This window comes from Prunus avium, chromosome 3 (genome assembly GCF_965620075.1).
Source record: "Prunus avium chromosome 3, drPruAviu1.hap1.1, whole genome shotgun sequence".
NCBI lineage: Eukaryota > Viridiplantae > Streptophyta > Magnoliopsida > Rosales > Rosaceae > Prunus > Prunus avium.
Window position 1 is genome coordinate 39,030,920 of NC_142286.1, and position 27,993 is coordinate 39,058,912.

A 27,993-nucleotide genomic window follows, 5' to 3' on the forward strand; every position below is an offset into this window, starting at 1 on the left:
GAATAAGAGAGCCCATTGCCGAGGACCCGAATGAAAGAGCTAAAATTCGAGTTGAATTTGAATGAAACAGCGGACATAATGTTAACCGAAGTCTACGCGTTTTCTCCGGTTTCCCGCGAAAATCTCAACGGTCAAAAATAGCGAACCAATTCGCGGCCCTTCTCTCTCACTCTCACGTCTCACCCCCCTACCCTCCGCCCCAAATGACATTGTACGGATTTCTCTGTCTCTGTCTCTCTTTCTTTGATCAAAGGTCGAATTAAATCAATTACTTCTTCCTTTTCAATTGAAGGTCATGAAACTTTGCATCCCCAATTAATTATAACATAATTGACACTAGAAATTCATTCTCTTGATTTCCTAATCCACCGTAACCTTCGAGATTGGGTGTGCGTGTGCGGGCGTGGACCAGTACGACGAGTTCTATACCGCGGAGTCCGAGTTAACCCCGGAGTCCGCCATGGAAGATGAATAGAATAATCGCCACGCCGGCCTCTAAATTCCGCCCCCTCCACCCCAACAGCAACCCTAACAACGCCGACAGCTCCGGCGTAGCCATCCCAGTGGAAGAGCACCCGCTCCAAATCCTATGGAACCACCAAGTCCTCGACCCGGACAGCGACATCGTAGCCCACTGGAACCACGTCTTCCTCGTCATTTGCATCTTCGCCCTCTTCATCGACCCTCTCTACTTCTACCTTCCCAACGTCGACGGCCCCGCTTGCTTGTCCTCCAACAACGAACTAGCCGTCATCGTCACCTGCTTCCGCACCTTCACCGATCTCTTCTACCTCCTCCACATGATCATCAAATTCCGTACCGCCTACGTCAATCCCAGTTCTAGGGTTTTCGGCCGCGGCGAGCTCGTCATGGACCCCCGCCAGATTGCCATCCGCTACTTGAAATCCGACTTCGTCGTCGATCTTGCTGCCACCATTCCAGTCCCGCAGGCATGGCATTTGCAATTAATTGATTAATTGATGTTAATTTGGAGTTGAGTATTTTCATGGTGGAAGTTGAGGATTTGGTTTGAATTTTGCGCAGATTGTTATCTGGTTAGTGATTCCGGCCACCAGGAATTCGAGAGCTGATCATGCCAACAGCACTCTGGCTCTGTTCGTTCTGACTCAGTATGTTCCTCGAATCTTCCTCATCTTTCCTCTGAATCAGCGCATCATCAAGACCACCGGCGTTGTGGCGAAGACTGCGTGGGCAGGAGCTGCATACAATCTCCTTCTTTTCATGCTAGCCAGTCATGTAAGCAATCAACCATTTCCAAGCAAAGCACTCATGTAAATATTGTCCTATGAAAATTTAATTAATTTGCTAAATCTATTACATGGTTGGTGTTAATGGTCCAGATAGTTGGAGCTGTGTGGTATCTATCGTCCATAGGGCGGCAGTTCTCTTGTTGGAGACAGGAGTGTAGAAGGGAGAGCGAGTCCATGACTGTGTCTTGCCTTACTAGTTTTCTGGATTGTAATAGCAAGGAGCTACCAGAACGGAAATATTGGCTCAATGTCACCCAAGTTGTTTCGAATTGTGATGCAGAGAATGAGAAAAATATCAAATTTAAGTTTGGAATCTTTGGGGATGCTTTCAAGAATGATGTGGCGAACTCGCGCTTCTTTGAGAAGTACTTGTATTGTTTTTGGTGGGGTTTAAGAAACTTAAGGTATGATTCTAATTTGCCTTCTGTGGAGGTGTGTAAGCTGCGGCATTTACTTTCACTTTTACAATGTAGCATTCTTATTGCTGTTAATGCTGATCATTTGTTTCTCTCTGTAGTTCATACGGGCAGACTTTGAAGACGAGCACATATCTTTGGGAAATAATGTTTTCCATTGTTCTCTGTCTTACTGGTTTAATTCTTTTCTCACTATTGATTGGAAACATGCAGGTATTACATGAGAGTTAATTTTTCGATACCACTACTCATTATGTTATTATTGATTTTCATGTCGCTAACAGGGTAATGTGTGGCCTTACATACATTTAAACAGCATAATGTACTTGGCATATACTTCACCTGTTTGGTTTTTACATATGGAAGAAACCATAAATGTAGAGCCATCATCTAATTTGTAAAACTACAAAATGCTTAGAAGAAGAAATTCATGCCACCTAAGGCCCTGCAAAACAAATCAGTCATAAACTAGAGCTATTACAGTCACCATGCATATTAGCCGGTAGTTGACCGTGCAGTTCACTGAGAGAACTGTAAAGATCATCTAGATTAATATAAATCCATTCAGATTGCTTTACAGTTAGCTGATTGTGTCAGCGTTGCAGTTGTATGGATTTTATTTTTCCCAGTAGAACTCGTTTTGTAAGAATAGCGCCTCCAATGGGGATTCATGTTCTTCCAATCTCCGACTTGTGACATTTTGTATACTACTCACCTGCAAGTTTTCATGAGTAATACTTGCAAATACTGGTGCTGTTTAATAATATTTTCTTTCCCCTTGTTGAAGACTTATCTGCAATCAATGTCGATAAAATTCGAAGAATGGAGGATTAAGCAAACAGATACTGAGGAGTGGATGAGGCATCGCCAATTACCTGAGGATTTGCGAGAACGTGTACGCCGATTTATGCAATACAAATGGTTTGCCACACGAGGAGTTGATGAAGAATCCATATTGCGCTCATTGCCTTTAGACCTCTGCCATGAAATCCAGCGACACTTATGCCTTAACCTTGTTCGTCGTGTAAGTGTATCTTCCTACTTACGTTGTTATTTCTGGTGATGCTTCAACCCTGTATCTGGTTACAGGACCACCCTTATAGTTCAGGGAGACGGTTTCTCCTTTTGGATCCAATTTTGTTACTATGCTATTTATGTATTTTGTTTTCCTTTGATCTTGGATTTCATTCCAAGTGAAAAATGATACTCTTCCCCCTTCTAAGCCTACTCCGTTTCATGCAAAAAGTTCATTTCTTCTGGCTTTTCAGTCCTATCTGGAAGTTTAGCTGTGTCCAAAATTGGTGGACCTATCGTTTATTTCCACTATTCCATTCGATTTACAACTCCAGATTTCTCTATTTACAGCATAGAAAAGTTGATGATTAATGCAACACATATGAAAAACAGTATTTTTACTGCATGACGGGATATTTTTCTAAAGCAATCAGTGGATCATGTATGCAATGAAAGCAGTTGAATGTTTGCCAACGGAGGAATCCTACTTTGATAAATCTTGTTCTGTCATTGTGCAGGTCCCTTTTTTCTCACAAATGGACGACCAGCTTCTTGATGCCATATGTGAACGTCTTGTCTCATCCTTGAGTATCCAAGGCACACATATAGTTCAAGAGGGTGACCCAGTAACTGAGATGTTGTTTATCATTAGAGGGAAGCTTGAGAGCTCCACAACCAATGGAGGGAGGTCCGGGTTCTTTAACTCCATCGCTCTTGGACCGGGTGACTTCTGCGGTGAGGAACTCTTGACATGGGCCTTGATGCCAAGCTCTAGCCTTAATCTGCCTTCTTCCACTAGGACTGTGAGAGCCCTAACCGAAGTTGAAGCCTTTGCACTTCGAGCCGAGGACCTTAAATTCGTTGCAGGTCAGTTCAAGCGCCTTCACAGCAAGAAACTACAGCATGCGTTTAGGTACTATTCCCACCAATGGAGGACATGGGGTGCTTGTTTCATACAAGCCGCTTGGAGAAGGTTTAAGAAGAGAAAGATGGCAAGGGACTTGGCTATGCAGGAGAGCTTCTACTATATGCAAATCCCAGGCCAAGAGGAAGAGGGTTACTACTACTATGATGAAGAACAAGTAGATGGAAATTATGAGAATAATGAGAATGAGGGGAGATCAGGGGAGAGTACAAGCAATACCGGCTCGCATATTGGGGTCACATTTCTGGCTTCCAAATTTGCTGCAAATACGAAAAGAGGGATTGCCCAGAAAGCTCAGGCGGTTGAGGCTGCTTCTACCAGTATGGGGATGCCTCGTTTGTTTAAGCCAGATGAACCTGATTTCTCTGTAGAATGAGCGAACAATTAGTTAGTTCAAGATTTGTAATCAGGGAACAGGAAAATGAACTAACGAAAGAATAGTTAGGAACAAAGTTTTGTGACATGGATGTAAATTATACTTCAGGTAGACTAGCAATGACCATCAATTTTCCAATTCTATAGTGTTTGAATCATTCGCTCTCAAATATTAGGTACCATGACCTGTAATAGATTAAATATAGTGTACTAAAGGAGCAGAAGCAGTCGGAAAGCAGTACACTAGACTGACCTAGCTAGATGGAATACATTGGGCTCCTTAGCTTCTAACAAGAAGTATTTGCATTTAGTAACTAAGATTAAGTTTCTATAAATTGTCATTAAGACACACAAAAATCTATACGGGTCGGTCTAAAGCACGGCACAAGCCAGTATTGAAGTAGTTCTAATTAAGGATGCTAGTATCATTTTAGTTTCAGCAATCCTTGAATTTAGAGTGCTGGTTTAGAACTCTAGCACAGATCCGTACACGAACATGAACTTAAACTTACATTCACAAATGCATTTGTATTCTGAAGTATTAGCTAATGGCATTGATGTGGTGTTACAATACAAACCCAAATATATCTAAGAAAAAAAACATTCTCATTAGAATGAAAGTAATTAATAGTTTCTGATTCTGTTTCGTGGTTTTAAACTTTCAATACTGAATGCTAGTATCTGTTGAAACTTCAGGAGTGGAGGCCTTTGCCTCTGTTGACATGTCATGGGCCTCTTGTAATGTTGCAACAATTTGCTCCATGGAAGGTCTTCGTTGTTTAAGTGCTGTGCATGACAGAGCCAACTGAAGTGTGAGATCAAAAGCTTCCGCTGAGTATTCTCCTTCAAGTTTAGGATCAGCAAAATCATTGATGCCGCCACTTCTGTTGAGGCCTTTAGCCTAACAAGTAGAAACATTGATTATCAGTAACATGGAAAACACACTCAATTTGAATATAGAAAAAAGATTATGGGAGGAAATGGTTTCTGACCATTTTACTTAATGGCATTGGTGTGTTCAGATTCATGTTGACAACCTTCTTCCCCGATAGGATTTGTAGAAGTACAATTCCAAAGCTGTAGACATCTCCTGATGAATTTACATGGTTGTTGCTCCGATAGTCAGGATCAACGTAACCGAAAGTTCCTCTCACTTCTGAACTCACATAGGTTTCACCCAGTTCAATGATCTTAGAGAGTCCAAAGTCTGATAGCTTGCCTTCAAAATTCTTCCCAAGGAGAATGTTTGTTGGCTGCCAGGGGAGAACAAAAAATCTCAGAAAATGTAAAGTGTCCAACTTTCTCATTCATTTAGGTGACAACATATCAGCCAGGTATATAAAGGTAAAAGGAAGTAGGGATCTCAGAGCCTCAGACCTTGATATCGCGATGGACAATGCAGCCTTCTGGATATGTGTGGAGAAATGATAGACCTCGAGCACTATCAATCGCTATCTCAAGCCTCTGGATCCAGGGCAGGTTCCTATCTTTCCCTGTTGTTTACCATTTTATTTAAATTGGTTAGTCTGCACAAACCTATCGTTCAAAAAGCTAAAACTTCATGTTAAGGCAGGGGAATATATATGCATACCAAAAAGCCATTCTGAGAGGTTTCCATTGGGACAAAGCTCGTAGACAAGGAAACACTCATCTTCGTTTACGCAATAACCAAGCAAAGTAACGAGGTTGGGATGTCTGATGTGTGATAAGCTTGTAACTTCTCTGGCAAATGTCTCCACATTTCCATCATTGATGATGTGCTTAATTGCTACATGCTGATTATTTGACAGTATTCCTTTATACACCTTCCCTGTTATATTGAGAACAAAATATAAAAACCAGAAAATTAAAAACCCAACCAATGATCAGATTATATAATAAGTAAACTGGTGCTGGAGAATGCTGAATTCAAAATTTGATATATGCTTTCTCGAGAAGAAAATGAGATCCATTTTGCTCTATGTTTTATTTAAATGCTCACCAGCAGTTCCTTCACCAATGAAATTTGATTGGCTTAGATTGTTTGTAGCAGAATACACTTCCTTGATAGAAATTTTTGGACAGCCTGACTCTTCAAAAGGATCATCCTTAAATGCTTCTGTTTACATACAAATCAGGCTTAATTAGTATGCACCATATGCAAGGTGTAACTTAGATTTGGTGTTGATACAGCTATGGAATATTATTGTTGGGCATACCGTCTTTTTTTGGTGGTGGACTTGATTGGATACGTTTCTTTAATACAATGCATACAGCTAGTGCTACTAAAACGAAGACACCTACGATGCCGCCTCCAATCACAATCCATAAACCTAGCTCCATTGAATACCATAATAGATAGCAAAAGCAACCAATTCAGTATATATTTTCAGCTCTGCAAATGCAAGTGATAATTCAGTGATGGAAGAAGCCTTACCTGTACTTATTTTCCTATTGCCCTTTGGTGGTAGTTGATTATTATCTGCCAAGGAGAAAGAGATGGTTTACAGAAAAACTTGATCAGCAGATATAGTGTTGAGAACTTGTAACATTTAACAAATCAACACACACACAGATTGTAAGAAGTTTCATGAGGCTACATACTGGTGAAGAATTTTTGTGACCCAAGGCAGGTATAAACTGCAAGGAGATGTGCTTTATTTTCAAGTTTAATGCTTGTATGTGACACCAGGACTGCAAACCTGCAAACATTGGTCTCGACCTCGATAGATTCTGGATCGGTGGATGTGGAAGGCAATGCTCCTATGTCTTCCCAACTCTTCACACAGGAACCACACAACTGCTCATTTTTTCCATCATCAGAACTCTGAAACTTACAGTTCCCCTCAAGACTTTTCAACCTGTTACCCAACCTATTAGTAACATCAGCAACAGAGAAGTCAGAACAGCCCCCGGCACCACTTGTTAGCTTCTCAATCCCACAGCCAAAAACATTCTTCTGCAAATTCGTCATCGAAGCCAAGCAACTCCCCTGCTCGGCAGAGTTGAGATATATTTGTCCTGTTTGATTTGCCCGCTGCCCCAGCGCGTAGAGGTAGTCGTTGAATGCAGAAGCGCAGCAGTTCTTGCGCAGAAACCCTCCCCAGTCTCCCTCTTCACAAGTTGAATTTGGAGAAGGAAATGCTTCATGGTCAAAATGAAGGCTGCAATCAGACGCAGAAGGCTGAGAAGCTGCATAGCAGATGGTGGTGATGAGGATGAAGACGATAACATATTGGTTTAAAAGCTTGCTCTCATCCATGGTATTATACAGTACTTCTTATGTGGAGAACAAAAACACATCAAAAACCAAGTAGTCTCTTGGAGGTAGACTCAATCTGTAGAATTTGAGAATAATTGACCAAGGCTGGATTAGTTTGCAGCACATTTGGATTGAATTATGGACTCAAAATGTGTCACTGAAATTGGTCAAAACAGAAACTTGAGCAGACAGCTTCTGTAACAATTCCTTCTTGTTTGAACAGTTTGATGGGACGTAGATAAATCCCACCATGTGTTTAATGTGGTTAAAAAGGCTTGGATACTTCGTCCAAATTCATTAAAATATTAATTAATATGTAAATTATCCTCGGTCCATCCATTTCCCTTACTAGAAAGTATTGCTGCCGGCCAAATCCAATGCAAGCAGTTTATAACAACAAGAGAAAACGTCGCTGTTGATTCATTCTATGTTTTGGCCGTGTGTTGTTAAAAAATCTTCTCGAGCATACAAGGCAGACTAGACTGACTTAGCAGCATTATCTTTCCAACATCTAAAGTCTTCTCCTTGTCTTTTATCAAGCCAAACCCTATTGCCATTCTGTAGCAGGCACACATTCTTTAACCTCAACTTTGTTATTTTTTGTTTTCTATACAATCGATATTGAGGAGGGGATAATTCAACCTAGGACCTTGTGTAAGCTACAAGCCCCTTCCATCTTTATTTAATTTTAACCTCAACTTTAGTCCCAATGGTGAAAGCCCTTTGGTGGGGAAAAAATGAAAAACATAAAATTTAGGCTCATGATCCATAATTAGCCAATGGGAAAAAAAAATAATAATAAAATAAAGAAACAAATAATTACTAATTATTAGCAAAAATCTATTGACCTAAAGATACTAAAAGTTTATTTAGATAGTATAGCCGAACGGCTATACAATTGAAAATTTCTATTTAAAGAGTATAGCCATGCGGCTGTGCTATTGAAATATTCTATTTACGGATTATAGCCGACCGGCTATACGTTTGAGAAATTCTATTTATGGGGTATAGCCGGGCGGCTATACTTTTGAAATATTCTATTTACAGAAAAAGTTTTTAAGTAATTGTTTTCAGAATTTTCTTTATGGGATGAGAAAAGAAAAAAGAGGAACCTCCAAAGACTAAAAACACGACACGAGCACATAACCAGTCCCTTGAGGTTAGAGGAAGAAGAAACCACTGGATCGCCCTTCGTTGTCTTGACTCTTGAATCTTGACTAGTAACTAACTAGTAAGTCTCTCTCACGCTCTCTTTCTCTTGCTCGCTCTCGCATCGCATGTTAGGTAGCCTCTGATTGAGAACGCTGAATACGATTAGGGTTCGCGATAATCTAATTCAAATTTCATATTTTGATGCCGTCAATAGTCTCTTTTAATTGGTTCTGAATCTGAGCGTGGTAATTGGTTCATTGATTGCAGGGTGGTTTGCTTTGCCAAATGGAGAAGGATCAGAAGGTAGCATCCGAAGACCCGAAGATAGATTTGTTTGAAGACGACGACGAGTTCGAAGAATTCAACATCAACGAAGGTAATTTTGGAGCCCTGGTCCGTTCTTGTTAATTATCATAATTATATTCATATTTTTTAGTTAGTCTGTAGCTGTGCCTCTATAGTTGTTTGTTTCCCTTTGAACTTAATAGGAATTTTTGTGAACCAAATTACTTTTTCATGAGCATGTTCATTCATATAGTAGATAATCTGAGGTGGGTTTTGTTTCACTTTGCCTCCTGGTTATTTTTAATTAACAAAAAGTCATTCCCACTAGTTTTCTCGAGCTGTTTCTAGATTAAATTTAATCCATTTGATAAACAGATTTGTTCTAAGGAGCATGTATTCATGTATACCAGTGTATACTCCATCTATTATGGTCTACTAAGATAATGATCTTGATTGTAATATGAATCATTCGAGCCGCATCAGAGCACCAATGCCCTGCAATGATACAAAGGAGGTTTCTAGTTGAGATAGATGGCATCATGGTATTGGTTCTTTCTGTTGAATAGGATGTTGCGTTTTGTTTTAGGAGTTTATGGGATCTCTGTCTTTGGTTGTGAGAACTGGCAACAGCCTGGTTTGAGAAATAACAGCATTGGAACTTGGAATGTACAATATGAAGTAGCCGTATGCTGGGGCTTCACCTCTTCATTTTAAACTGTTTATGAAAAAAAGATATGTTGAAAGGGATAAAAGTGACAGGACATGATTTAATAGGATAAATCATCATCTTCAATTGTATTGATACTTTTTTCTTTATTGACTCCGTTGTTTTGTTTATGCCGACAGAGTGGGATGAGAAGGAAGAAGGGAAAGATTCAGCACAGCAATGGGAGGATGATTGGGATGATGATGATGTCAACGATGACTTCTCTCTGCAGCTGAAGAAGGAACTAGAGAACAATGCTGAGAAGAGCTAGGTTCATGTATCGTTGTCTTCCGTCCCTTTGAACTTCATAATCATAGTGATCTGGTACCATCGATTCTAGTTGACAGTAGTGCTAGAAACTTAGTATGCCTGTTATTTGGTGGGTGGCCAAACCCATTTCATTTGAAACTCATAACTGTGGTTTTTGCTGTTCTTGGTTAAAGAAAATTTCAGTTGTGTGAATGACTTTAATAACTGATGTGGTCTTGATCCCCTATCCCTTGTAGAGATATGACTATATTCTCTCAGTTATCATTGCCTGTTTTTGGATGTGGCCTGTTTCTGTTTTCTGAAATTAACATATGAATCGGTAGTCAGGATACATCATCTTGACTGAAAATTTATGAGCTCTCAATCAATGTGCAAGTCTAGCGTGTGTCGGGACGAACCACCTAAAACTATATGCCATCACTTGGCCATCACTCTGCACCATCTGGTAACCTTCTTTCTCACCTCCTTCCCCAGCTACCCCTCCAACTCTCTCCACCTTTCCTGAGCTCAGTCTCCTTCTACAATGCCCCCATATGTGGCTCTGACTCATTCTTGCTTTTAACCTACAAGGCTACAAAGAGGCAGTTCACCCTTTATTTCTCCAGCCCGTTGTTATTTCTTTGAGTTGTGGAAATTGAAATAATCTTCTTGAGGCCCAAAGAAAATATACAAAACATATCTTCCTTGCACCATGTGAGCTTTTGCAAGAACCCAACCCAATACACCAGCCGTAGGGTGCACATACACAGTGCCAATTCCAATAGTCGAAAAAACAAATATAAAACTCTAGACCTGTCACCTATGGTTTCATTCTCTGTCTTTTTCCTTTTTAACTGAAATTTTCGTTTTTATATGCACTGGAAGATAATATGATGAGTACATTCAGTTTTATTCATAGCCATACACTTGACTTTCGGCATTTGCCCTATCCCACATGCCACTCGTGACTCGTCCTGTACAGTATCTATCAATAGCCATACACTTGACTTTCGGCATTTGCCCTATCCCACATGCCACTCGTGACTCGTCCTGTACAGTATCTATCAATAGCCATACACTTGACTTTCGGCATTTGCCCTATCCCACATGCCACTCGTGACTCGTCCTGTACAGTATCTATCACCACCACCTTGTCTGGTTTTCAATAGGAAACGTTAAGCGAAATATATAATACGAAATTTATCTTGTCCTTTCAAAAAAGGAAATGAAAGAACGAAAGAGAAAGAATATGATATTTTGGTAAGCCTTCTTTCTTTCTTTTCTTAAGAATGTGAAGCAATCATGGTAGATAAATCAATTTTTTAAAGATGTTTCTTATTGAGAGGGGTGATAATATATTAAACTCACATACACTACATGGATGCTAGAACTCGAACCCAATATCTTGTCTGAGCAAACGATTACTCCAAACAACTACATTAGTGGGTCCTTTGCAGATGGTAGATAAATTATAAATACAAACTTACCAAGATTTTATTATTTTTGTAAATAAATAAAATATTGATAAATTAAAGCGACGTATACACCCCATCATCAACTGCTCATTGATTTCTCTTCCTTGTTGCCTATTGTCTCATCAATAAGCGACTGCAACGACCGCCACGACGACCCACCTTCCTTCACAGCCTTGCTTGCCAAGTCAGCAAACTCCTTCACCTTCTTCCTCACCTCCTCGCCCTTGTCTCCCTCCATCAACTCCTTGACCATCTTCTCCAACTCCTCTGACTTCACAAACCCTTTCACGACTGAACCATCACACGTCTCTACCCTCCGCCCCACCTTCATCTCCTCCACCACAAACCTCGCATTCAGATGCTGCTCCGCCATCATGGGCCAAGCCAGAATCGGCACTCCGGCGCAAATGCTCTCCAGCACTGAATTCCATCCACAGTGACTTAAAAAACCCTGCACGCTCCCATGCATCAGAATCCGCCTCTGGTCAACCCACTCTTTGACCACCATTCCCCTCCCTTTCACTCTCTCCTCAAACTCTTTGGTCAATCCATCGGACGCTGTAGCGCCACTCTTCTTCTTCACAACCCACAAAAAGTTGACGTTCGAATTCTCCAACCCTTTAGCAACTTCTTGGAGCTGTTCAGCTGACAGCTCAGCCTGTGACCCGAACGCAATGTACAAAACCCAGCTTCCCTCCTCCAGCTTCTGGTCTAGCCACTCAATCCACATGGGCTTATCATCATCTTCATCATTAGTGCTATTAATATCATCATCTTGTGACAGCTGGAGAAGAGGGCCCACACACCAGGCCCTGGGCCCACACTCTGTGTTCCAGTAGTCGGTGAAGACTGGCTCGAGCTCATAGAAACTGTTGACGATCATGCCGAAGCTACGGACGGTTGCCACCACACTTCTCATGTTGAACTCAAAGGCTTCGTGTTGAGCAGCATCAGTGCTACTGTCTCTAAAAGATTCGTGGAAGTCCTTTTTGGTAATTTTGATCCAAGGAAACTGAGTCACCGTGATTAACTCGGTGTCTGACTCGGGCCCCTCCAGGAGCCGGTTCTCGGCAACCAAGGGCGGAACCAGGAATTTTTCAACGGGTGGGCTATCTAAAGTTATTAGCTTAAAACTTAATGATTATTTTTTTTGGTACTCAAAATTTCTATAGTCTATAAACCACGCTAGTTCATAGCTCCATAAACTAATTTTCAATAAGTTTTAACATAAACCAAATAGGATTTAACACCATAGTGGATTGAACATCTAAGGCTTTTTTACTTAGATTGACCTTAGTTCCTTCATGCATTCATATCATACATGAAAAATTGTTTTATGTAAAAATATTGACTCAGTATGAAAAATGGGTTTTTAGAATAATCATTTTTTGAAGATAATTTTTGGCGGCTTTTATTCCTCACACATCAAATAAGAAAACTTGATTTTATGGGATTTTAGTATGAAGTATATATTGACTTAATGAGCCATCATTTGTAGCCTAAATCGTATTTTGTACTAAAACCGATTTTTCATATTTTGATTTGGTGGGAATTTGATTTTCTAGTATTTTTATTTGAATCCAAATGGGGGGCACTTCCTTATTTACATTGTAAACTTAAGTAAATGGAGTAATATAAAAATAAATAAAAGTAAAATGACAAAGACATTGACTTAAATGTTGAAAGTGGAAATAAGGTAATCTATATACCACCACTGACTGGGCTAATATTGAAAATAAGTTAAATATATAAGTTATATTTTTTTTTTCTTAAAAAACAACACTGGGCTACAGCCCACTGTAGCCCTTAGTGTGGTTCCGCCCATGTCGGCAACGACTTTGCCCACCGCCATGGGGAAGTTAGCGAAACCGTAGAAGACGAATCTGGGGAAGCCGAACTTGGTGGCGGAGTCGGAGACCAAGAAGCTGACACGTGGAAGCGTCTGGAGGGCCCGTTCGAAGTCGGGTTGCATGTGCTCGGTGGAGATGGTGAAGGGGAAGAAGAGGTCGAGGGAAGGGAGCTTGTCGGTGCTTTCGATACCAACGGGGATTCCGGGGACAGTGTCTTGAGGGAAAGGGATGTCGACCACGGTGGCGGCGGCTGATGAGGTATCGGCGAGGGATTGATCGATGAAGGGGCGGTTGGCGGGGGTGGTGATAATGGTGACGCGGAGGCCGCGAGCGAGGAAAAGGCGAGAGAGGTGGAGGAGTGGAATGGTGTGGCCTTTGGACATGAAGGGGAACAAAACGACGTGGCCCTCATGCTGTGAATTTGACGTGGCCATCTTCTCTTTGATTTTGTTGTTACAAATAATTTCTAAACAAGTGTATATTATCTATATATATAAAGCAAAAGGGAGAGAATTGTGAAACATTCAAAATATCAGAAAATGCTTTGGTTAATTCAAACATTAAGAATTGAAATTATTAATTAAATGAGAATAATATGGTAAATTCACTTTTTTCATATTAAAAAAAATAAAAATAAAAACAAAATCAAATAATAGGTCCTATTTTTATGGAACATAACTACCCATGTTATATTTTCTTAATTCTAAAAATAAAATAAAAAATAAAAAATCAAACCAAGTGAGCATGTGTCAAGGGGCTAATATATATATATATATATATATGTACATCATCAAATCATCAATGACATACCCACTCGTTGAATATCACTAGAGGTGAAATCTACTGATATAATGAGATCCGTTTTTATTAGAGAAGTGGTACATAATGTAATATAACTAGTGTTGGATATCATTAAAGATGGAACCTACCAATATATATAATAAGGTATGCTTATATTAGAAAAGTGATACACAATGTAATATAATTAGTGTTTAATATCATTAAAGGTGGAGCCTATGAAATCCGCTTCTATTAGAGAAGTAGTATACAATGTAATATAACTAGCATTTTTGTTATAGATTACAACAACTTCGAGCCGATATTACAACACCCTAAAAAGAAAAACATTCTGGAAGAACCGGGACATACAATAGACGCCAAATAAAACTTGCAGGATTTAAATGCATGTGCGGTTGATTTCAGAAGAAACCAGACTGTACGTATGGGGGATTGTGGAGGCGGCTACTTTTCCCACTGAATTGTCAATTCAAAATCCAATTATTTTGATAGCCAAACTCTTGTAGAGATTCACCATTATAAAAAAGCAGCGGTGAACAGAGGTGTGAGAATGCGACTGTTTTCATTTTCCTTTTTAATTACTTGTTGGGTTTTTATGTGGTTGGTTTTAAATCTCAGTGACAAGGATTTGGAGTTGAGAGTTGCATTTAGGATATAAACTTAACAAGTTCTAACCGTACACGTAAAATATAAAATAGAGACTCATTGAGCAACATTATTTCTTTCAAACAAGCAAAGAAAAATAAAGTACCATTATTTCTAGATTTATTTTAAATATATAGGAAAAAAAGAAGAAGAGAGAGAGAGAAGTAAATAAATGCATGCAGCCTACCAACTACTCATTATGAGATCCCGATTCATCATCTAGTTTCTTGCTACTTAATGTTGTCTCATCTATAAGTGATTGCAACGTTAGCCATGACGAGCCACCCTCCTTCACAGCCTTGTTTGCCAGCTCAGCAAACTCCTTCACCTTCTTCCTCACCTCCTCGCCCTTCTCTCCTTCCATCAACTCTTTGACCATCTTCTCCAACCCCTCCGACTTCACAAACCCTTTGACTGAACCATCACACGTCTCCACCCTCAGCCCGACCTTGATCTCCTCCACCACCATTCTCGCATTCAATGGCTGCTCAGCCATCATGGGCCAAACCAGAATCGGCACTCCGGCGCATATGCTCTCCAGCACTGAGTTCCATCCACAGTGGCTTACAAAACCCTTCACGCTCTCATGCATCAGGATCCGCCTCTGGTCAACCCACTCTTTGACCACCATTCCCCTCCCATTCACTCTCTCTTCGAACCCATTTATATCCCAACCCGCAGTTTCTTCTGACCCTTTGCTTCGTATGACCCACAAGAAATTGATGTTTGAGTTTTCCAACCCTTTCGCTATTTCTTGAAGCTGCTCGGCTGACAACTCAGCTTGCGTTCCAAATGCAACATACAAAACCCAACTCCCCTCCTCCAGCTTCTCATCTAGCCACTCAATCCAGATGGGCTTATCATGATGATCGTCGTGTGGCTCATCTTGTGCCAACTGGCACAGAGGCCCCACGCACCAGACCTTGGGCTCACACTCACTGTTCCAATAGTCAGTAAACACAGGCTCAAGCTCATAGAAACTGTTGGATATCATCCCGAAGCTACGAATTGTTGCCACCACAGCCTTCATATTGAACTCAGAGGCTTGACTTGGTTGGTCATGATCATCCTTTGTAAAAGCTTCGTCGAAGTCCTTTCTGGTAATTTTGATCCAAGGAAACCGAGTCACGGTTATTAACTCGTCGTCCGACTCGGGCCCTTGCAGCAGGCGGTTCTCGGCAACGACTTTGGACACAGACATGGCGTAGTTGCCGCAGCCGTAGAAAACAAACCTCGGGAAGCCGAGCTTGTCGGCGGAGTCGAGGGTCCACCAGAGGAAGGCGTCGGAGACCATGAAGCTGACACGTGGAAGCGTCTGGAGGGCTCGCTCGAAGTCGGGCTGCATGTGGCCGGTGGTGAGGGCGAAGGTGAAGAAGAGGTCGATGGAAGGGAGCTTGTCAGTGCTCTCGATGCCGGCGGGGATTTTGGGGGAGATGCTTTGAGGGAAAGGGAGGGAGATCACAGAGGCTGAGGTATCGGCGAGGGATTGGTTAACGAAGGGGCGGTTGGCAGGGGTGGTGAAGATGGTGACGCGGAGGCGGCGAGCGAGGAAGAGGCGGGAGAGGTGGAGGAGTGGGATGCTGTGGCCTTTGGACATGAAGGGGAACAAAACCACGTGGCCCTCATCCTCCACATGCTGCGAATTAATCGTACTCCCCATATTTCTCTTCTGATGATTTTCTTCTTTCTTGTGAAATAATTTTGTAAGATTGAGTGAGTAGCAGGTGCACGTATAAAATGCGCATTGGTGCAATATATATAGCCAGGTACTGATTTTCCCACTCCCATTTTATTCATTTACACCCTATTTTTTTAAAAATTATATGTTCTCACCCCTTTTTTGTTCACTTACGCTTCCTTTTATCTTACAGTAAAAAATATTAAAAAAACCAAAAGGGAGTGTAAATGAATAAAATGGAAGTGGAAAAATCACCACCCTATATATAATATAGTAGTCATGGGTTCAAGCTCCTATGGTACCGTGTGTGTGAATTTCCGACTCTCCTTTCTTACTTTAGCCACACAAAAAATGTCGGCAAAGTCAATGACCTAAGCTGATACACTTATATCTTCTTTTTGGCTTACCTAAATTACCCACGGAAGCTGATCGTGATGGATGTTAAAAAGGAGAAAAACAGAGGGAATAATTTATTTGATGTCGATTTTTATAAATTTTAAAAATAACAAGAACCTCACTTGAATATAACCAAATACCCTCAAAATGAAAACCCAATAACACATAATTAACGCACTAGAGCCATTGAATTCATTATGCGACTTAGTTGTGAAACATTTGCCCTTCGTTTGTTTGGGTTTCTTTTTTTTTTGGGGAAAGTAGGGGTTCCTTAAAAAAAGTTGAAAACTAGAAATGAGATTAAAAATAAATGGAAAACAAAGGAAACCCCAACTCCCTCCTTCCTCCCCATTGCTGCCGACACCCAAAACGATTCACGCTGCATGCGCTGAGTGAGTCGTTTCAGAAGAATAATCTCATCAACGAACAAGTCTCATTTCTGCCTGCCTGCCTGCTACTTGTTGATTTACAACAATGTCTGCCCACAATTTATATAACATTCCGGATAATCAACTAAATTCTGGAATCTAATCTAGCTGAGTTTGAGTTACATGCACACTTCTAAATACCCCTATATAATTGAAAAATAAAAACCTCGCCAAAGATTAGACATATAAACAAATAACTGTACGTGAAAAAGGGAAAAAGAAAAAAAACAACTCCAAAGAACGAAATAATTGAGTGAAATCTTCCATCAAAGATGACGATGGTCTAGAGCTGTTCGAGAGCAGAAGTATCACCTGTCCAAGCCACAAACAGATTCAAGTTACTTTCCTAGGTATACATAGGAAAGAAAGCTACCCAAATTCTCACGACAGCATCAAGCACTCCCACCTTGTTTTGCCTTAAGGACAAGCTCCTCCGTGGTGGTGCCGATGATCTCATTAGCACGTTTCAGCCCAACGCAGTAGAACCGTCCAACGGAATCCTAATTCATGGGTAAGTTCAAGTGAGAAAGAAGAAAGAAAAAAAACGAGAAAAGAAAAGTGCTCAGCATTTTAGTTACTGGACTTCTGCAAGCAAGGGTGCCGGTTTATCGCATCCCTCATGATATCAGGGCTGCAGGGAATCTTACCTGAGCAACAATTCCTAATTTCATCAACTTATGAACTGCATCGTCCACATCAAAATTACAGTTGGCGTTAAACTCTTCTTTAATTAGTTCCTCACACCACCTATCCAGATCCTATAATAAAATCATCCCCAAGTAGGACTTCATCAGTACTCTACTACTCAAGAATGCACATTGTATTTCTTGCAGTACTTAGCAAACTGATAAATGTACGTAGAAAAGCAATCTAAGAGATGTGTACTTGTGTTGTAGCTTTCCCTTGCTCCATTAGTATATAGAAAGCAATTATCACCTCCTTGACCTGCACATTCAAGAAATGGAGTAACCGTATAAGCCTTTCGTCCTGTATTGAACATAATCTCTTCCTGCATCAGTGCTAATATTAAGCTTGAATCAATTCAAATTTAAAATGACAAAAAAGTTTTGAGTTATACTATTAACATGTCGCAACTGCATCTCATTCACCTGACATTGTTAGTCATACGATATCTGACCTTGCTTACGCTTGATTATTCACAAGGTGGCCCTCATAAATCAAGTGTTAAATTGACAAAAATCAAGTATGACATAATAAACCTAAAAAAAAATCCTTCTAATTGCGTTCAGACTCATACATATGAGTGCACATAAGTACATGCAACCACGAGAATTAGACTATACTCCAATGGGTCAAGAATAAGCTCTCCATACGTATCAGTTAGATGCATCAATAATTCACACACAAAAATACAAGTTTATCAAGCTTGCAGCTTACTTCCTGTTGAATCACATCATCACACAAGTGAAGAAGAGTACCCCTTCCGCTATCGAGTTGTTTGTCGTACATGGACTGTGTTATTAAGTTCTGATATGCTACCAAGTTCTGCTGAAAACTGCATACAATTGAAAAGCCATAGGCACATGAGTAGTTGACAAATTATTCAATTAAAAGAACAACAAACAAAGTGAGCCCTCAATGCAAACATGCAACCACAGCCCATGGCCAGTCATCATCATCAGAACAAGATTGATCATGTCAACTTGTCAGAGAAAAGTTTTCACAGATATATAGACTCCCCTCTTCTCTTTTTCATGTGTGACATGCATATTAATTTTATCAATTTTGTGCACATGCATATTAATTTCATGTGTGACAGACTCTTTTGTGTACATGCGTATTAATTAAAAGAATAATATATAATCCAAACATGAACTGTAATAAGAGACTTAACGTGAAGTATATCTTAGCGCAGTAACCAATCACAGTGGAAAGAACTGCAAAAATAACCCAAAATTCAGCTTTAGGCATTTCAATCGAACCAACAACAGCAACCTGTAAAGAAGGAAATGGTAAGCCAAATTTTGCCGAGAAAAAGTGACAAACAGTACACCAAGACAAATTTCATTGCTATCTCAATTAACTGACCAGCCCAACTACAGCAGAGCCAAGGAACTTGACCCAGTCCATTGGGGTTAACCCAGGGTTCTTCTTCTCAGGCTGTAAAAGGCAAAAGGTTCCTACACCAGGTCATCAGCGGTACAAGGGCTACGAGGAGTATAAAATTCCACAAGGGGAGAGAGAGAGAGAGAGAGAGAGAGAAACACACAAGAACTATCTCCATATCAGCCATCGGAATATTTCTGAAATGTTTCACATATATTCCTCGTTCCTCTTTTGCTTTGGTACTTGCTCGCCTGAAGAGTCATAATTCTCTTATCAATAAACTATTTTTCATGGTTCTTTCAGGACTTGTTTCCTAGAGCATCAATCCAATTAGAGGCAAGGCAACTAAACCCCTTCACCCTTAAAAAAAAAAATCTGTAACCTATGAAAGTATCATGCATTGAACTTTCTCCTATATTAGACAAAGCTCTGTTCCCTTTAGAAGAAAATACACTGCACGAAGCAACTAGGAGACTACATGCTCAAAAATATAATTTAAAACTGTCAACACTGATATGCCTAACCTAATACCAGCCAAATTGCTCACAAGGAAATTAGGAAAAAAATTTGACATTATCAACAAAAAGAACAGTACCTGTAAACAACAATTATCCTATCAAAGGTTGGCTCTTTGATCGTGGTCTTGCTCAGCAAATTTTTAGCACTGAAGGACAAAGCATATAAATTTCAAAAAGTGGAAATAGTCACAATAAGATTGAGACAAGGAACTCAAGTCAAATCAAAGGCCTCCTTGCAGGGAAATCAAAGGCATATTTCTATTTATACGTATGCATGTTTCATAAAGAGGGAATCAGATTTAAAATGGTTTTAATTGCTATTGCATGATCGTCTATAAGTATAGTCTGAAATCAAGAGTATCACTGAGAATCCAGAGTAACAGAGAACTTTTAGAATCACAATGAAAAGAAAGTTTTAGGACACTTGAGAGTAATTCAAGGCATGCTACATGGAGAAAAAAAAAAATCAAAGTTTCAATATGGATAGAAAATTTCAGGATCCATCCAACCAAATTTAAGCAAGCAAGAGTGAGGAAATAAGACCCAACTGCATAGAATAGCCAGCATACAGCATAGTAGTCTGCCAGAACTAACAGCTCAAGAAAAAAGAAAAAGAAAAAAACAGTACACTAAAACTAAAGCCATGCAGAAAAAACCTTAGTTCCATTTTTTCTAGACGGATTCGTTCAACATATAAGTCTTCATCCTCTCCATCTGCTTCAGAGCTAATTTCCTCATTCTTCTTTGGATCTGTCTTAGGTCGTCCACTTGATCTTCTGGATAAAAGTTTTCCGACCCTGCAACAAGAATAACACCAAAAAACGAAATACACAAAGAAATGCTAAGCTTAAATCAAATAATATCTAAAGAACATTTTCTCAGCTATTTTCTCAATAATTTTGGTGATACCAATCACCAATGATGCAAAAGATGATGTTTCAAATAGACTCCATTAAATGACTTAAAACTGTCCACTGATTTTAAAGTTTAAACAGTTTTGACCATGATTTCCAAAAATATGTACTTTCCAGTAGCAGAAGGTCAATAACCAAAAACATTTAAAGAATTACTTACTTAGTTATTCGTAAAAGATAAGCCCAAAAGCGTGCAATGATCATGTCCACTTTCTCCATGAAAAAGTAATCAGTGGTCTGATCAAGTCCAACACCGCGTCGGAAGATAATGTACTGAAGTTATAAATAAAAAATGCAGATTAGACCTCTAGAGAAAGAGATATAGTGGAAGGAAGAGAGGGAGGGTGGGAGATTAACTAATATTTCCTACGTCAAACTAGGAAGAGGCGGATAAGCTAAATATGTGCAATCCTACATAATCAGCAACTCAAAATACTGGGTTTAAACATTCCAAATGTTTATAGTGTTTTATGCTGAACTTTACAATACCTTGTCACAAAAATCGGGAAGGTTTGGTTGAGGACGCCTTTCAAAAAATTTCTTTAAAAGCTTCTTGTCAAGCTGCATTCAACAGGCACAATACAAGGGATCAGCATATGCGAAGGGGCCATAAAAAAACAATAAACAATAAGAAACAAGAGTTACATTAACACTTGCAGGTTTGCACTTACGAATCTTAATGAATTGAAATTTAGAAATACATATCTGTAATTACAAACCTTAGACTCATCAACCACGATGGGTAGATTTAGAAGATACTGCCCTGAATGCGCAACCTCAATTTCCTCATTGCTTGCTATTTTGAAATTACTCTTTTCCATCACCTGTATCATAACTAGAATTTAAATATTCCACCCTTGTTGTAGAATGATAGTTCGTAAAACTCTATAGTAAAAGAATTTGGTTTAGTCCTATTTTGGCAGTTCAGATATTATTTAATTTCCTACACTTAAACTGGCTTTCCTTTGCATAAATATAATCATTCAATTGTGACAAAAGCCTTCATTTCTCTTTTTTTTTTCCTTTTTTTGTTTTTCATGTTTCTTTCAATTGTATGCCATACAAGGAAAAACTAAAAACTAAAACACAGTGAAGCAGCCATACCTGAAATAAGTACGTCAGGAAATTCTGTTCAAGTACATCAATTTCTTTAGGAGGAAGATTCTGTTGTTCCAATTTTTTAGCCCCATTTACAGGGTCAAAGAGGGAGTAAAGTTGCTGCAAAGAAAATGTGTCAAACAAAACTTATGATAATCAGCGGAAAATATCAGGCTGTAACACGAGAAAATAAACAATGCAAATTGTAGATATGAATAGTATCAGGGTCAACATGGCCCTCAAAATATGAGCATACCATCAAATCCTCAAACTGTAGAAGATACCAAGCCCGAATTGTGTACTCAACTCTCTTGCAGAGCTTTAAAAACTCAGCCCGGTCAGAACTATGTTCTGCAGAAATACGAACACCCAGTTTTTCGTTAAGTAGCATGATGCGAAACTAAGCAACACAAAAAAACAAAAAAAAGACAAATCTTTGCATCTAAACCATAAATGGTATCAAGAATTAAGACAAGGGATCAGTTTCAGAGAAATGCAGGGACTCTAAATTTGTAGATTGAAGAAACAAAGACGACCCATGAATTAAAATGAAGCCGCCAGTGCCCAAAGCAACAAACTTTGAACAAAACCCAGAAATCAATCGAAAAGGGCAAAGCAAGGTTGAGCACGAACCAATGAGGTTGGCCAAGGTCATGATGATTTTGGGCTTGATAATTGGGATGACGGATTCACGCTCAATTCGAATCATGTCCTTCTTCTTTTGCTCCATTTTTTTGCTTTGCTTTGCTTTGTTTGTTTTCTGCGAAAGCGGTATCGCCAATGGCACAGCAGCCCAACCTGTGAATTCAGCTCCTTTAAGAACAAGAATTATGAGATGACGGTTGAGGTTAGATTCTTTCTTGGGATTAAATGAAAGGGTTATTTTGGGTTTGGGGTTTTGGTATATATTTTACCTTCTACTAAGGGAGTGTTTTGTGTCTTCCTTGCAAACAGAGTGTTTCTGTCGGGGGAGAGAGTGAAGTTGAAGCCAAACCACGGAAACAGAATGAAATGCCAAAAAGAGAACAGTAAATCATTTTTAGATCACACTTAATACAATCAAACGTCTTACGGGTGTCGACTGGTTTACGTTTATCAGAAAAACTACTGTTTTACTTTTAAAAGCATGAATTTGATTTCCTTCCAAGTTTAGTTTATTCCATTCATGAGTGTATTTAAACTGCTATTTTTCAACAATTATACTTGAATGGTTATGATATATACTTAGTTAACAAATCATATTCTGATCTGACTTGCATTGAAGAGTTTGTTTTTTATTTTTTATATACAAGCGATAGTTTAAATTACCTTAAATAGAGGGAGAACTCGAATTTGGGTTAAGAGAAAGGACACACCGACCAACTAGCCAAAAAGAATAAATTTAGCTGACAATAAGAGGGTGTATAAAATATTGCATGTGTATATACACAGAGGATTGGCATATATTACATGTGAAATCATCTTATGCAGCAATGCTAACATATTCACTCAGGTGACCGAGAGGTGCCCACTTTCTGTTGTCTGGTTCTCCCCCAATTCAATTCTAATATCACTCAAATGCCTGCTTCCAGTTGTTTGACTTTCCCTCCGATGAACGCTAGCATCTGTAACAGGCCCTTCTTTCCCAGGCTCAGCAGTCCTGCTTCTGCAAATGGGACAAATGGGTGTCTGCAAAAGCCATGCATCCACGCACTGAGCATGAAAACTGTGCTTGCACAGAGGCAACAGCCTGCACTTCTCGCCCATCTTGAAGCTGTCCAAGCACACTGCACAATCCACAGGGCTGCTTGGCTTGTCCCAATTGGCTACATAATCAAAGCTAGGAAGCTTCTCTAGGTCATCTTTGGACATGCTTGCTGTGCCACCTGTACTGGTGGCCATGGCAACCATAGAGCCATTACCAACCCCTCCTCTTCTGAAAGCCCTCCCAACAATCCAAACATGGACTAAGATCAAGAACCCAATTCCCACAAATAACAATATGACAGAAAAGAAGATTGCCATTGCCACAATCTGCACTGCATCACCTGGAAACTCTTCACTCATTGTAAAATCCCCTTACTTCTCATTCTGTATTGGAAAGCTGAAAGTATCTGAAGAAAAATGGAGTTTGTGGGTTAGAAAAATAAGAAGAGCATTAGAATGTACTAATTGGAAACCAACCAATAAGAAGGCAGCTCTGTTTTACAAAGAGGGAGGAGATTTATTCATGACAACATAAAGTAGATTAGATTACCTAAAACACTGGGTAAATGAGGCAAATTTTAAAATTAATTCAGAGGAGATAGGGTTAACTAGTCTCTATCATGGAATAGGTGGTTAAAAACCAAATGGAGTCCAGACGAAAAAGAAACGTAAGAAGATCCAGAGATTTCTCTCTGTTGCCTTTAGTTTTCATGTTTTTCTTTCTTTATCTAGGTTAAGGTGAAGCTCCCTGCAGTGTTAATGAAAGTAAAACTAATAGCCCGTCTGATAACCATTTCGCTTTTAGTTTTTAGTTTTCATTTTTTTGCGCTAAAACATAGAGAAAAATAAGAGTTAGAATGGGACTAAGAATGAGAGGAGAGAATAGGATTTATGTGCACGAATTTTTATGCTTTTTGGTTTTTTAAATCATATGTTTGATTGAGCATGGGGTTTACGTGCACGAATTTTTATCTTAGAACAATCTTGTGCTGCAGTAGCAAAGTTTGTTCTTACTTGTAAGATGGAGCGATATATAATTTCCAATTTTATAATTAAAAGGAGAAAAAAGGACGTAGGGTGCATCCACCAGAAAAGTTGAACTAGATCGGTTACCCACCAAGCTGAACCATTCAGCAACTGCTCATCTAAAGGATTTTTGAAAAAAAATAAATTACTATATATATGTTCGCATCTTATTGTTTTGTACTCGATAAGTTCAACAAAACAAACAGAGCACCTAGAAAATCCCAAATTAAGAGATGGATGATGAAAATTGCATTGGAATTTTCTTCTCCTTGCAATGGCTTATTATTTTTTAGACATTAAGCCAGTTAGAAGATAAATTTTTGTACTCACTAAGGAAAAACAAGGGTCATGATCACAAAGCATCTAAAACCCAAAGCTAAGCGGGTGTAGTTAGCTATAATGAATGGCTTGATTAGACTTTCGACCCAATAATATGGGTGAGGAACATTGTCATTGTGGGGGCAGATTGACAGCAAATGATTGAAAAAAGAAACATCTCAACATTTCATCAGCGTTGATTGAAGGAACAAGGCCTAGCTGTAATAATGACATGTGTGAAGAATATGATCATACGATTCTGGATCAACTACGTGCTCCCACCATAATACCAAACATATCAACCTTTCAAAGAATTTACAGACGCGAAAAATGAAAAAGATTTTGATGAAGCAAATCAAATCAAGGGCAGATATAGGCTTGCTAAAGCTCATATATGTTGCAAAATGGGGATAATACTACTCAAACTCGTGCGTGTTCAATATGAACCTGTGTCAGGAGCCCATAACGAGACCTTCCCGAGAGATATTGGTAACCCGAAGAACAGCTTGTGCACTAAGAGGCGAGAGTTTTGATTGACAAAAGTTCTCCCAAGAGCTCGGTTCTGGATGCTCAGATACTGATGCCGGAGTGAGATCATCAAATTTCTCATAAACAGTCTGCAGCTCCAGAAGGAGAATTCGAGCAGCCTCCCTCGACTCCGGAAGCTGGTCACTAAGCTGGGATGCAGCTGTCTGAATGAATTTGTCAATCCCATAAGCTTTGATGCCTTCAACGCCCTGTTGACAGACACAGGATAAGTGCATATAACAGGAAGAAACCAAATGCACCCTGTTTTCATTATCTCAAAACGTGCAAATATGTGATAACAGACAAGTAGATAAAAGAAATTGAAATGGAAATGTACATACAACCATGTGAGAAAATAGATTCAATTGTATATGTACAACAATATAACTACGTAGACTCAGAGAGAATAATGGTTGACAGGAGAAAACACATGATTGTTGTTCTTAAGCACACATTTCGTGTAGAAGTAAATGGGCAAGTACAGGGGTCGATGGGGCAAGATGAATCTACATAATATAAATACAGGAACAAACAAATTCAAAGAAACTTCAGCACTTGATTTTGAAAGCTAACGAAAGGTTAAGCTATTTCCACCAATTCCAGTTTCAGAACACAGAGTCCAAACAATAAGCAGACCCTAAACCAGTATAAAGGTTTACATATGGGCAGATAGTAAAGGGGAAAAAAACCTAATAAGACTCTGCTCCACACAAAAGATGCAACATCTAAAGCGGCACAAGAAAACAAGCAACTGCTGCTACAACTGAATAGAACTTAGACACCAATGTAATAGCAATTTGGGGGTTGGGGGGGTGAAGGAAATATTACCAAGACCAATCAAAACATTAATAGCCAAAAGTATGAAAGAAAGTAAAATTATATGAGAGCACTGAATTGAAATGCTGTGTGTTACTCAGAAAAATAAATAAATTCACTTTTGATAAATAAATGACAATTCAATAAACAATTTGGCAAGGAATTTAGCATATATAAGTCCTCATACCAGTCGTGGAACACTTCGGCAAAAGCACATTGATGCCTTTGCTCGAACTCTAGGATTTTTGTTCTTCAGATACGGTTGCAACTTTGGTAACAGCAACGGAGGGGAAACCCAAGTGGTCATCGCTACTAAAGCTCTCTCGGCTGCTTCACATACAAATCGTTTGTCTTGTGAAGACTTAAGAAGCAGTTGTAGAAGCTGCAAGGGTCGTGTTTGATTAAATTGGGGGAAAATACTAACAATTAAATCAAATATAAGAGCAGAATCCTTTACTATAAAAACAAAGCAAACCAATATAGCAGCAAAACTTCAAAGAATTCAAGTTTACCAGAGGGTCCAATGAATCAACTACAAGATCGTTGTAAGCATTGAAAATATCTGCAGATGTCATAATTGCAGTTTTGCAAACAGCACTTCTTGGATTTTTCAGAGACCTTACCACCAGTGAGATCACATCTCCCCTATTGAACAAAATGATGACAATAGTTAAATCGGTCAACACTGACAGTCATCAATAACACATACTTCTGACAATCAAGAGCATTATGTAAGAACATGACACTTACAACATATCAAGCATGGCTTCCTTATGAAATATAGAAAACCGACGCACATTATTGAGTGCTTCACACAGCAGAACCCAATCTTTAGATTCTAGTCCAGTTACGAGTGTCTGAAACATCAAACAAGAAATGTATGCACATCATACAGTTAGCTACATACATACACATATCAATGCATAGTCATCAGAGGCGAAAGGTCAGGTTTACACAAAAACACTATGAGAAGGCACATAATGAATACCTTGAGACTTGTATCAACATCCTCTAGATCATTCAGATTCTCTGACTCAATGTATTCTACTTCTGCAATTCCAACCTCAACACCAGTATTCGCAACTTCGGCACCATTTATAGAAAGTGCACCCAAAGCAGCAGTGGCTTTCTTCTGGCATTCTTCCTGATTTTCATTAGCATTCCCAGCTAAGGGCTTAGTTATGCTCCCTTTGCTAGAGCTTTCATTCTTCTTCTCAGATCCAGGTATGGCGTTGAGATCTCTCAGAGCTGTCTCTGACATTACTGTTGGCTTTCAACTCTGAAACAAACTAATTACGACGGTGAACAAGCAAACTCGAATGCAATAAAACAACATCCACAATAGCAAAGAATATAGATAGAAATTCAATTCCAGTTGCTTGAAAGATCTAGAAAACCACAAGCTCATCCTCCAATTCTCTAATGCATTATGAAAATACTACACATAACGATAACAATACGCGGAACAAATTACATTACAGCTAATGCAAATCGCCTCCTCAAAGTTTCTCCTAAACGAACAAACGATGAAACCAAAATTCTTCCAATAACCAAACAGAATCAGTAAAACTGAACCTAGCAAAAGATCTAGGGCTCCAAGCACTAGCACCATGCTAAATAAATAAACAAATTATAATAAAAATATTAAAAACAGTGAAAGATGATGACGATGATGATGATGGTGATGATGAAGTTAAAAGGTGAGTCTGAGCAAACTACAAGATCTCGCGGTACAGTCCCTAATCGTACTATTCTCCCCTTCAAATCGGACAATTTATTCCAATTCTACAGTGGTTATGAATGGGATTTGAGCTTCAAAATAAAAACAAAAACAGCAGCATCAATTATATGAGAGAGAGAAGGAGTACCAGAGAGAAGTAGAAGAGACTGATCGGACAGAGAATGAGAAAAATGCGATCGAACAAAGAGCAGGCGTCAAACAAGCTTTGAGTAAGTCCACACTGAGAAAATAGGCGGACTTTAAATAAGAGATTTTTTTGGGTTTCTGTAACCGGCGAGACTTGGGCTGGGCAGACAGATGATGAGACTCGAACGACGCCGCTTATGGTATTTGGGTATGAAAAAAACCCGACCTGGGCCGGCAGACTCGGGATCCTG

General features: G+C 39.4%; 8 protein-coding genes across 10 annotated transcripts; 2 read left to right on the forward strand and 6 right to left on the reverse strand.

Annotated features, from left to right (window-relative positions):
• Positions 1-65: 65 nt before the first annotated feature.
• CNGC18 (cyclic nucleotide-gated channel 18) lies at positions 66-4,159 on the forward strand. The gene is made up of 6 exons (XM_021962824.2): positions 66-950; positions 1,045-1,257; positions 1,362-1,675; positions 1,789-1,900; positions 2,475-2,711; positions 3,220-4,159. Exons 1-6 carry the CDS (start codon positions 468-470, stop codon positions 4,000-4,002), a joined length of 2,142 nt encoding a protein of 713 aa, XP_021818516.1. The 5' UTR covers positions 66-467; the 3' UTR covers positions 4,003-4,159.
• Positions 4,160-4,516: 357 nt separating this feature from the next.
• On the reverse strand, positions 4,517-7,490 carry LOC110760662 (proline-rich receptor-like protein kinase PERK3). Its single transcript, XM_021962999.2, has 8 exons — positions 6,585-7,490; positions 6,418-6,462; positions 6,200-6,313; positions 5,983-6,099; positions 5,593-5,811; positions 5,379-5,494; positions 4,994-5,254; positions 4,517-4,902 (listed from the first exon to the last, which is right to left on the reverse strand). Exons 1-8 carry the CDS (start codon positions 7,240-7,242, stop codon positions 4,663-4,665), a joined length of 1,770 nt encoding a protein of 589 aa, XP_021818691.1. The 5' UTR covers positions 7,243-7,490; the 3' UTR covers positions 4,517-4,662.
• An 825-nt stretch (positions 7,491-8,315) lies between these two features.
• On the forward strand, positions 8,316-9,859 carry LOC110761851 (protein DSS1 HOMOLOG ON CHROMOSOME V). Its single transcript, XM_021964466.2, has 3 exons — positions 8,316-8,473; positions 8,662-8,770; positions 9,526-9,859. Exons 2-3 carry the CDS (start codon positions 8,680-8,682, stop codon positions 9,654-9,656), a joined length of 222 nt encoding a protein of 73 aa, XP_021820158.1. The 5' UTR covers positions 8,316-8,473; positions 8,662-8,679; the 3' UTR covers positions 9,657-9,859.
• A 1,089-nt stretch (positions 9,860-10,948) lies between these two features.
• Positions 10,949-13,408, reverse strand: LOC110761949 (UDP-glycosyltransferase 90A1-like). Its single transcript, XM_088249855.1, has 2 exons — positions 12,946-13,408; positions 10,949-12,186 (listed from the first exon to the last, which is right to left on the reverse strand). Exons 1-2 carry the CDS (start codon positions 13,391-13,393, stop codon positions 11,189-11,191), a joined length of 1,446 nt encoding a protein of 481 aa, XP_088105981.1. The 5' UTR covers positions 13,394-13,408; the 3' UTR covers positions 10,949-11,188.
• Positions 13,409-14,445: 1,037 nt separating this feature from the next.
• LOC110760832 (UDP-glycosyltransferase 90A1-like) lies at positions 14,446-16,131 on the reverse strand. The gene has a single exon (XM_021963201.2). The coding sequence runs from the start codon at positions 16,060-16,062 to the stop codon at positions 14,593-14,595; it is 1,470 nt and encodes a 489-aa protein (XP_021818893.2). The 5' UTR covers positions 16,063-16,131; the 3' UTR covers positions 14,446-14,592.
• Positions 16,132-16,941: 810 nt separating this feature from the next.
• LOC110760749 (uncharacterized) lies at positions 16,942-22,552 on the reverse strand. Of its 2 annotated transcripts, XM_021963104.2 has the most exons (17): positions 22,416-22,552; positions 22,135-22,314; positions 21,758-21,852; positions 21,508-21,621; positions 21,123-21,227; positions 20,893-20,964; positions 20,564-20,676; positions 20,146-20,286; positions 19,567-19,635; positions 19,135-19,222; positions 18,954-19,025; positions 18,760-18,860; positions 18,303-18,420; positions 17,790-17,849; positions 17,552-17,662; positions 17,311-17,404; positions 16,942-17,216 (listed from the first exon to the last, which is right to left on the reverse strand). In XM_021963104.2, exons 2-17 carry the CDS (start codon positions 22,229-22,231, stop codon positions 17,188-17,190), a joined length of 1,479 nt encoding a protein of 492 aa, XP_021818796.2. In that variant the 5' UTR covers positions 22,232-22,314; positions 22,416-22,552; the 3' UTR covers positions 16,942-17,187. The 2 variants fall into 2 exon arrangements, with proteins under 2 accessions (XP_021818796.2, XP_088105900.1); XM_088249774.1 differs by having other exon boundaries at positions 22,135-22,497.
• Positions 22,553-22,774: 222 nt separating this feature from the next.
• On the reverse strand, positions 22,775-24,545 carry LOC110761670 (uncharacterized). The gene has a single exon (XM_021964248.2). The coding sequence runs from the start codon at positions 23,545-23,547 to the stop codon at positions 22,990-22,992; it is 558 nt and encodes a 185-aa protein (XP_021819940.1). The 5' UTR covers positions 23,548-24,545; the 3' UTR covers positions 22,775-22,989.
• Positions 24,546-24,693: 148 nt separating this feature from the next.
• Positions 24,694-27,990, reverse strand: LOC110761287 (uncharacterized). 2 transcript variants are annotated; one of them, XM_021963840.2, is made up of 6 exons: positions 27,744-27,990; positions 26,864-27,164; positions 26,626-26,732; positions 26,388-26,520; positions 26,063-26,257; positions 24,694-25,268 (listed from the first exon to the last, which is right to left on the reverse strand). In XM_021963840.2, the coding sequence occupies exons 2-6, from the start codon at positions 27,134-27,136 to the stop codon at positions 24,984-24,986; spliced, it is 993 nt and encodes a 330-aa protein (XP_021819532.1). In that variant the 5' UTR covers positions 27,137-27,164; positions 27,744-27,990; the 3' UTR covers positions 24,694-24,983. The 2 variants fall into 2 exon arrangements, with proteins under 2 accessions (XP_021819532.1, XP_021819464.1); XM_021963772.2 differs by having other exon boundaries at positions 26,864-27,154; positions 27,744-27,989.
• Between the last annotated feature and the right edge of the window lie 3 nt (positions 27,991-27,993).

Bases quoted from the DNA above. Each gene is read 5' to 3' on its own strand.
- CNGC18 (XM_021962824.2), top strand. From the start codon at position 468: ATGAATAGAATAATCGCCACGCCGGCCTCTAAATTCCGCCCCCTCCAC. The intron at 951-1,044 runs GCATGGCATTTG...AATTTTGCGCAG, and splicing joins CCACCATTCCAGTCCCGCAG to ATTGTTATCTGGTTAGTGAT. The intron at 2,712-3,219 runs GTAAGTGTATCT...GTCATTGTGCAG, and splicing joins GCCTTAACCTTGTTCGTCGT to GTCCCTTTTTTCTCACAAAT.
- LOC110761851 (XM_021964466.2), top strand. From the start codon at position 8,680: ATGGAGAAGGATCAGAAGGTAGCATCCGAAGACCCGAAGATAGATTTG. The intron at 8,771-9,525 runs GTAATTTTGGAG...TTATGCCGACAG, and splicing joins AGAATTCAACATCAACGAAG to AGTGGGATGAGAAGGAAGAA.
- LOC110760832 (XM_021963201.2), bottom strand. From the start codon at position 16,062: ATGGGGAGTACGATTAATTCGCAGCATGTGGAGGATGAGGGCCACGTG.
- LOC110761949 (XM_088249855.1), bottom strand. From the start codon at position 13,393: ATGGCCACGTCAAATTCACAGCATGAGGGCCACGTCGTTTTGTTCCCC. The intron at 12,187-12,945 runs TCGTTGCCGACA...TGGTTCCGCCCT, and splicing joins CCCCATGGCGGTGGGCAAAG to TGGTTGCCGAGAACCGGCTC.
- LOC110760662 (XM_021962999.2), bottom strand. From the start codon at position 7,242: ATGGATGAGAGCAAGCTTTTAAACCAATATGTTATCGTCTTCATCCTC. The intron at 5,812-5,982 runs GTGAGCATTTAA...TCAATATAACAG, and splicing joins CATTGGTGAAGGAACTGCTG to GGAAGGTGTATAAAGGAATA. The intron at 5,495-5,592 runs GTATGCATATAT...GGTAAACAACAG, and splicing joins CCTCTCAGAATGGCTTTTTG to GGAAAGATAGGAACCTGCCC.
- LOC110761287 (XM_021963840.2), bottom strand. From the start codon at position 27,136: ATGTCAGAGACAGCTCTGAGAGATCTCAACGCCATACCTGGATCTGAG. The intron at 26,258-26,387 runs GTAAACTTGAAT...CGACCCTTGCAG, and splicing joins TTGATTCATTGGACCCTCTG to CTTCTACAACTGCTTCTTAA. The intron at 25,269-26,062 runs GTATGAGGACTT...GTCTGTCAACAG, and splicing joins GCCGAAGTGTTCCACGACTG to GGCGTTGAAGGCATCAAAGC.
- LOC110761670 (XM_021964248.2), bottom strand. From the start codon at position 23,547: ATGAGTGAAGAGTTTCCAGGTGATGCAGTGCAGATTGTGGCAATGGCA.
- LOC110760749 (XM_021963104.2), bottom strand. From the start codon at position 22,231: ATGGAGCAAAAGAAGAAGGACATGATTCGAATTGAGCGTGAATCCGTC. The intron at 21,622-21,757 runs GTATGCTCATAT...TTTTCTTTGCAG, and splicing joins TACAGTTTGAGGATTTGATG to CAACTTTACTCCCTCTTTGA. The intron at 17,217-17,310 runs GTGGGAGTGCTT...TGGCTTGGACAG, and splicing joins TGTCCTTAAGGCAAAACAAG to GTGATACTTCTGCTCTCGAA.